This window comes from Anas platyrhynchos, chromosome 2 (genome assembly GCF_047663525.1).
Source record: "Anas platyrhynchos isolate ZD024472 breed Pekin duck chromosome 2, IASCAAS_PekinDuck_T2T, whole genome shotgun sequence".
Taxonomy (NCBI): domain Eukaryota; kingdom Metazoa; phylum Chordata; class Aves; order Anseriformes; family Anatidae; genus Anas; species Anas platyrhynchos.
Genome location: NC_092588.1, coordinates 126125643 through 126133386, shown reverse-complemented (window position 1 = coordinate 126133386; position 7744 = coordinate 126125643). Strand labels below are relative to the sequence as shown.

The window sequence follows — 7744 nt, the reverse complement described above, 5'->3', positions numbered from 1 at the left end:
TGACGTTGCACATGATTATTAATCTCTGGTTTTGTAAATGTTTCCAGCCAACATGATACTAAAAGTGATCACAATTTTTCTTCCAGCATAAAGTTCAAGTTGTCAGGCTATCAGTGTCGATATTGCGTACGTTATTCTGAAAAACTACAAACTTCCATGCAGGTCTGTCCTCCTGCCATGCTAGTTCATGAAGATCCCAGTTTTGTCACTTTTCTAACTTGCCCATTCTTGCAGGTCTGGGTCTGTGGGACTACAGAGTTAAGGTTGATGCTTGCCCACCTGTATCTTACGTGTCACTGGTGGTGTGGATTTTTTTAGTCAACTTTATTTCTGAAGATCTCACAAGTACTGCAATTTCAGTTCTCAAAGCTTTTTTGTAACCTTCTTCCTGATAAACTTCTTCCAGATTTTCTTGTACCTCTTAACAACTCGGCATGTATGGAGAACAGTAGATGCGCTCAAGGGCTTAAAGGGGTTTATGTACCTCGGTTCTCTATTCAGGAGTAAGTGAATGATGTACAATGCTTTTTTTTCCCCCCATGCTTTTCTGTTTTTGAAAGAAACAAATGTCAGTGCCCTTTTTGATCCTTATAAAATACTGTAAACACTTTTCTGTACTCTTTAGGCTGCACAGGCTCTTTGATTTTTCGTATCCGCTTTTAAAAACGTGAAGCGCCTTTTTCTAACTTTGTTTTGAAGGGGTAACTTCTTAGGTTACTGAAAAACGCGTAAGGAGAAGGTTGTAAGAAGCAGGCTGGGTGCGCACCGGGCTGTGAGGGCTCCCCGTAACGGCCGTTTCGTGAGGGGCGCTGTGGTGGCGGCCCTGCTCTGTGCCCCTCCGTGCCTCGCCACCTGAGTGGGGCCACAGAGCCACGACGCTCCCCGTTACGGGCACCACCAGGGCATCGCTGTTCATCATTCCCTCGACTCGTACCATGCTGCGGTACCCCGTTACCTTGAGCCCACCCCCGCCCCGCCCCGCACACGCATAATGGCGGCGGCCGCCGGGCGGCACCCGCCCCGCACACGCATAATGGCGGCGGCCGCCGGGCGGCACCCGCCCCGCCCCGTTCCACCCCCGCCGCTGCTGCCTGGCGCCGGCCGTGACGCGGCGGCGGTTGCGCGCTGTGGCGGCCATGGCCATCTGCCAGTTCTTCCTGCAGGGCCGCTGCCGCTTCGGCGACAAGTGCTGGAACGAGCACCCCCGCGGCGGAGGGGGCCGCCAGCAAGGTACCGGGGGAGGGGGAGGAGGGTTGGGGAGCTGCCACAGCTGCCGCTTCTCACGGCCGGAGCCGGCGGCGGCAGGGGCTGGGCTCACCTGGGTGCCTTGGGCGGGTTTGGAGCTGTGCTTGTGTCGGCAGGCGCTGCCAGAGGGGGAGGAGGAGGAGGAGGAGGAGGAGGAGGATGGGGCGCCTCGACGCAGAGGTACAGCAGCGTTATCCAGCCGTCAGCCTTCAGGAGCAGCGCGTGGGGCGGCAGCCGGGAGCACGGCGGCGGCAGGAGCGCCGACTTCTCTCAGAACAGGTTCTCCGCCTTAAGCAGCCAAAGCCTCGGCGATGGCTACAGGGATGAAGACGAGAAACTTCTGTAAGTTATCAGCCTGCCTCCTCGGAAGGACTTACGATGAGCTAAAAGTTTACTGGGTAACGCAGAGGGTGCGGTCCCGAGGAGGGCAGCGGGGATGTGTGGGAGAAGCACAGAAAACCCTGCTTCATTTAATTCTCTTCAGTTCTGGTGCCATGGGAAGAGAGGGATCCTTGCATTGAACCCGGGCAGGGCAGCCAGCCAGCTGTGACAGGAGGATAAGGAAGGAGAAGCTAAGCTGTGTATTATCGTACATCTGAGCGCCTGTAACGTTTTGTTACTGTGGAATAATCTGCCTCTCCGCTTCAGTTTTTAACCTTTCACTGTTTGTTTACATTTGGATTTCAGCCTGTTGCTGTAGCTTCTATTTCTGTGCTTCCACCAAAGCTTTTTTTAAGCTTTTGATTCTTTTCCAAAACATATTGAGAGCACTTCTCTTACTTCCTCCCCCTTTACTGAATTTTGCTATTTAATACTGTGCACATTCATTCACATCATAATATCTTCTAATACTGAGAAGGTTCTAACTAGCCTGTGACAGCACGTGCCATCCAGGGATTAAACATACATTGCGTGTGTTTTTTTTAAAGACCTAGTTTAATTTACTTGCTTTACTCTATACTTTAGATGATACAGTAAAACGCTTTGAAGGGACACACATATCCTGCAGAATGAGTGCGTTTTTTTTCCAGAGAATTGTGTAGTTCTGTTGTTCATCCAGAGTAGCATCCTACTTAGCGTTAAACTTAATTCTGGTGTTTTCAGGTACTTAAATTTGACTCTGCTTGTGGTGGTTTTTTTTTGACTGCCTAGTTTCTCCTTCATTTGTTTTTACGCTTTGTTCTCTAGTGAATGTATAGTGAAAGACATGGAAATTTGGGAATCCTCAGGACAATGGATGTTTTCATCTTACTCACCTATGAAAGACAAGCCTAATATTACAGGTAGGTAATATTCTTAGTGTCACTGCGTACTGCTACTTTTTAGAATGTTCCTTATCCACATCTATTATACGTAGATATATTGCAAGGTGATCACTTGCCTTGTGATGCAACAGGAAGGAATGTTGGATTATTACCAACTCATTTTGCATACTCGCATCTTCTGTAGTTAATCCTTTTTGCAACACAAACAGTGACTGACTTATCACAGATGGTGTAGCAAGGCCCGTTTCTTCCTAACTAGAGAGGGTGACTGGAAGTTATATTTTCTTTGAGATTTTTGATTATTCGTCTCCTTGCAGGCTTTCAAGATTTCTCGCCAGAAGAATTGCGTCTGGAGTGTTACAACTGCAGAGCAAACAGTAGCGCTCAGACCTATGTAAGTATTTTAAAACGACTGGCTTTTTATTTCACTATAGGACTTGTTACTTGTCTTCGGGTGGCAACTCTTGACTCACTTGATTACCAGACTCAAGGAGATTATCAGAATACCAAAGTATTTTTAACTTGCTGTGCACTAAATAGTACACAAAATAGCTGCTAGTCTGAGTGCTCTGCCGTAACTTCTTATTTCTCTCCGATAATTATATGATACAGTCCTCAAAAATATGTAAGTATCCAAAGCATGTGTTTCTGTTGATAAACCAGGTCAAAATCTGAATTTTTCAGTCTGTTGTATAAGAACTGATACTAAATAATGTGATCTTGCAACATGTGACTAGACACAAAAGCATTATTGATGTTTGTGATGCAAGATCTTCTTGAAAAATTAAGAAATTCAGTTACAAAAAGATTAAGTGCTCTGCTCTTACAGGTACTTGGGACATCAGAATACTTTCTTAATTTTTAAGGAAAATTTGTTAGTCTAGACTTCAAATAGGGTGTTCTTGGAAACTTAAATGTGGGAAATTCAAGTTAGAAATTCCTGAAAAATAAGTTATTTAATAACTTCGGGGTTTCTTATTTAGCACTTTAATCACAGTTATCCAGACACAAGTACTATTTATTGCTGCATATGTTCTGTGCAGCAACCTGTTGGACTACATTAAAGGGACTGATTCAAATTAAGGAAGTTAATTTCTGCAAAACTAAATATTTTAGGATAATACTATTATATTGTTCTGAATTGTTTTATGTTTTGAAAGGGGTTGTTTGTTGTTTGTTTGTTTTTCTGAAAATGTGGGAGAAACTTAGGACTTCAGCTTGATTAGCGAGCCCATAAGTAAACGGGACAGATAAAAAACAAGAATAGAAAAGCTTAGTCTTTTATACATAAAACTCGAATCTTTTGTATTTTTTTTTGCAAGCACCTATTTCAGATAGTGATAGAGCTTAGATTTAGAAAGCTCCAGGACATTTTTTAATCTTACTGTTGCGTAAAGTGTAAAATAATAAAATAAAGGGTAATAGTAAGAGAATTGAAGGAATTCTGGGTTAATAAAAATTTCAGCTCCTCACCTTGAAATTTGAAGAGAGAAAAAATTCTGTCTTTTAGCTTAACTTTTTCTTTTTAATTCTAGATATTTTCTTGTAGTTTGCTATCAGATCATTCTAGTTCCATTTTATCAAGTCTAATAAAAACATGCTTGTCTTTTCCCTTGTTTTAGTTAAATTCCGTCCAACAATTAGTAAAAGGCTGGAAAGACAGGCTGCTGCAGTTGAAGACTTTAAATGCAACAACAAAAGTAGCATTGGTGAGTGTCAATGAAGGGTAAAATATTTCTGTTTCTGATGTCATTTTTTGCTTCATCTTTGGCAAAGTTTTGTGTTTTTTTGTCTTTTTTTTAAGATTCACATAGTTTCTGTTAAAAAGGCTATTAATTAAATGACATAGTTGTAATATTCCACCTTCTTTTTAATGAAAAAAGGATCTTCCAAATATTCCATAGAAAATTCAGCTGTTATTAAAGGGTTTAACTGCACAACTTTGTAAAATAAATAAATAAATAAATAAAATTAGGTAATAAGTATTGCTTTGAATATCTCAGGATACTGTTGTACAAGCAAATACACATGATTCTTCTAGGGCATCCTTTTTTGCAACTAAGTACCTGAGACCTGAAAATGTTTGGTTCCTGGATTTAGCAGCAGTTGTAGTGGTAGATACATGAATCGTTCTGAGGAAGAACACCTGGCATGAAAATGTTTGGCTGACTGGCAGCATGAAAATCTTGGCAGTAATCTGAAAACGGTAGAGAAACTGCGAAGTCTGGAAGGAGAAATTACATAAGAGAGTAATTGGAGCTTGAAACCTGCCTCATCCTTGCTTCAGTGTGGTTTTTATTGGTGAGAGAAGTGTGAGTGAATGCTCTAGCGCTGAGTCAGATGAACATGGAAGTCTTTGAACGCAGTTTGGGGTGTCAAATCCACCCTTCTCTGGAATCATGAAATCAGTGAGTTACTTGCAAGTTGGATTAGAAACAGAAATCTTTAGTTATGTAAGGAAAGTAGTAGTGAATCGGGATGATTCCAGTTAGGATGATGTTAGCAAAGCAGTGGCCAGGGTTGGAAAATGTTATCATTGCAAGCCACATGGGAGTAACTGTACCTTAGGGATGGGTCTGGGTCATATGCATGCGTAGCAGGGTGCAAACAGCCGGCCCCACCTTTTTTCCCCTGTGCTGATGGTGGCTTTTCTGAAGCGTAATCACTAGACCAGAACAGAATTGTCCTCCAGGCCATTTTAGGATAAATAGAGCATTTTGGTAATGCTAGAATGAGAAATTGATACATCTTTGATACAGAAGAGAGACTGTGTTTAGGTGAAATGGAAAGACTAGTTGTTAGGCTAGTTGTTCTTGGGAAGCTGGCAAACAGTTGTGAATCGAGATGTTTCAGAAGAGGATGCTCAAGAACAGTTAAAGCCAATATTAAATAATCACAGAGACAGTAAGTCATCAAGCTGAAGTCTGCTTGAAGTGCGTTCAAGTTTAAGAACAGACCCCTCAATATGTCCAGGGCTGAAAGTGAGGAGGTGGGATTCAGACTTCAGCACAGAAGACCAGATGTGTGAAGGTCAGAGAACAGAAGAAGCCAAAGCAGTGGCTCAAATCAAACAGACTAGAAAAGATGAGATAAAAACGAGAGCTCAGAGAGGTGTTTGGTCATTGCAATTTATCAATTTTTTTTTTTCTGTCAGTGAAGATATTTGTACTTCTAGGGTGTTTCACAGAAAATAGCCTCAAAGCAGTTTTTTTATACCTGCAGTTGCATGCAATTAGTGAAAATGATCAGTGTCTAACTTTGTCTAAGTTGTGTTCAATTGAATGGTGCAGCTGTTCTGTTCTTCCATATAATTATTGAAAGATACCGCCTGCTTTGGAATGTAGTTTTCATTTATGTATTTTGAATTTTTAAAGCTCACTGAGTTAAAGAACACGGTCATGCAGCCATCACCTTCATTTGGATTTGGAGGACAGCAAACATCCAGCTTCGGGGCGTCAAGTAAGTTCCTGCATTATGAACCAACTTTTTTTGAGTTTTCTTCTGCGGGATTGAAATAGCAGTGTTTTAGGATCGCAGGTGTACCCATTCTAAATGCATTTGTAATTGCAGGTTTTCCTGTGAACAGCAGCAGTACCAGTGCCAGCAATTTCTCCTTTAAAACAAGTTCCAGTCTCTTTGGTGCCTCATCAGGAAATGCCCCTGCTTTTGGGAGCTCTTCTGCAGGCTGCAATCCTCCTGCATTTGGTGCGATGTCTTCCACGAGCGTTTCCCATCCTCCTGCTTTTGGCAACCCATCAGCTCCCTCTGCAGCCTCCTTCTCGTTTAAGCTTTCTTCTGAACCAACCAGCAGTTTTGGATCTTCTGGGTTTTCAGGCTTTGGCAGTTCTTCTACTGTGAACTCTTCAAGCAGCGCTCCACTTCCAGCTTTTGGAGCTTTTAATGCAGCAGCACAAGCGTCCCCCTCACATTCGAGCAGCACTTTGTTTGGTCAGGCTGCCACTGCCTCTGGACATAACGTAACACCAGTGCCTTCTGTGCTCACAAATGGTGGTACAGCGGATAAGTTATTTACATCCAAGAGTGAATTAACAGCAGAGGAGTTGAAACAGTTTGAAGCAAAAAGGTTTATCATGGGAAAGATACCTCTTAGGCCACCACCGCTAGAACTTTTAAATATTTAAGACTTGTACGTTTATTCTGAAATGGCACGTTTTGTAGCTGGTCTATGACACCTCAAATACACAATATTGTGATTGACTCGTGAATTAAAATGCCTCTCTCTGAGATAAATTTTCATTTCATCTCAGTCTTCTGCAGTAATAAACACTTAAAAATTGAATTTTTTCATTCTGTATTTATTTTGGAGTTGACTTTTTATATCCATGAAATAAGCTACTGAAAATAAAATTTCTTAGTAAAAGTTCCCTTTTATATTCTGTACTGTGAACTTGTGGGCAAAACGTGTATTTAAAAACCTCTTGTCAAAGGCAGGAATGCTCTGGTGTGGCATTCACAGCTACTGTGAATAGAATGCTAGAAAGAAATGCACACAGTGCCAGCCTGCTTGTTGGACCACCTTGCTTTTGTCTCTTACTTACAGGCTTCATGCAGCCTCTGATAATTGTGGCTGGGCAGGGAAGGAGCAGACCACACAGGAGACCTCTGTGGCCCCGGAGGCAGTTCCCTTTCCCAGCTGATACAATTTAGGTTTTGTTGGTTGTTCTGCCTGAGGTCATGCTACACGCGTTCAAGTCATACACTTGGTGAGGGGCAGCCCTGAAAGCATTCATCGGGAATAAGAAACTTGCTGTTTGCTGTTTTGGCACATCTTAGATAAAACTTTTCAGCAACTGTAAAACTACTTATGACATTTGCATGACATGATGCAGTTTTGTTGTCTGGGCCTCGAATCTTGGTGGGTGCATGTGCCATACCCATACTGAACTGATGATACGAGGGTATTTTGCCAAGATGCTATAAAGCAGTGGTCAGAAATTTTCCAAAGGAGCTTCTAGAGTCAGGTGCAGACAATGTTAGTTCTTGGCCACACATTCCTATTGGCAGTTTAAAATCATTTAACCTCTTATTTAATAGGAAAGCAAAAAATGACCCTCTGATATACATAAGTCAATTGGCTGTTTCTTTAATGTCAAAGGTAACATTTCAGATCTTGCTATGGACTCATGGTCCTACTTAAAACTTGACTGTAAATGTGTTTCCTACTTAAAGGCTGTTGCAGGAAGATGGCTTGCTAAAATAGCGTGAACAGGTTT

The 7744-nt window shown here is 42.2% G+C and overlaps 1 protein-coding gene across 1 annotated transcript; it reads left to right on the top strand.

The window, feature by feature from the left end:
* The first annotated feature begins 710 nt into the window (after positions 1-710).
* NUP42 (nucleoporin 42) lies at positions 711-6810 on the top strand. The gene is made up of 7 exons (XM_027450931.3): positions 711-1230; positions 1362-1587; positions 2434-2528; positions 2828-2904; positions 4133-4219; positions 5885-5969; positions 6081-6810. The coding sequence occupies exons 1-7, from the start codon at positions 1137-1139 to the stop codon at positions 6650-6652; spliced, it is 1236 nt and encodes a 411-aa protein (XP_027306732.1). The 5' UTR covers positions 711-1136; the 3' UTR covers positions 6653-6810.
* The last annotated feature ends 934 nt before the right edge of the window (positions 6811-7744 follow it).

Bases quoted from the DNA above. Each gene is read 5' to 3' on its own strand.
- NUP42 (XM_027450931.3), top strand. From the start codon at position 1,137: ATGGCCATCTGCCAGTTCTTCCTGCAGGGCCGCTGCCGCTTCGGCGAC. The intron at 1,588-2,433 runs GTAAGTTATCAG...TTTGTTCTCTAG, and splicing joins GATGAAGACGAGAAACTTCT to TGAATGTATAGTGAAAGACA. The intron at 2,529-2,827 runs GTAGGTAATATT...GTCTCCTTGCAG, and splicing joins AGACAAGCCTAATATTACAG to GCTTTCAAGATTTCTCGCCA.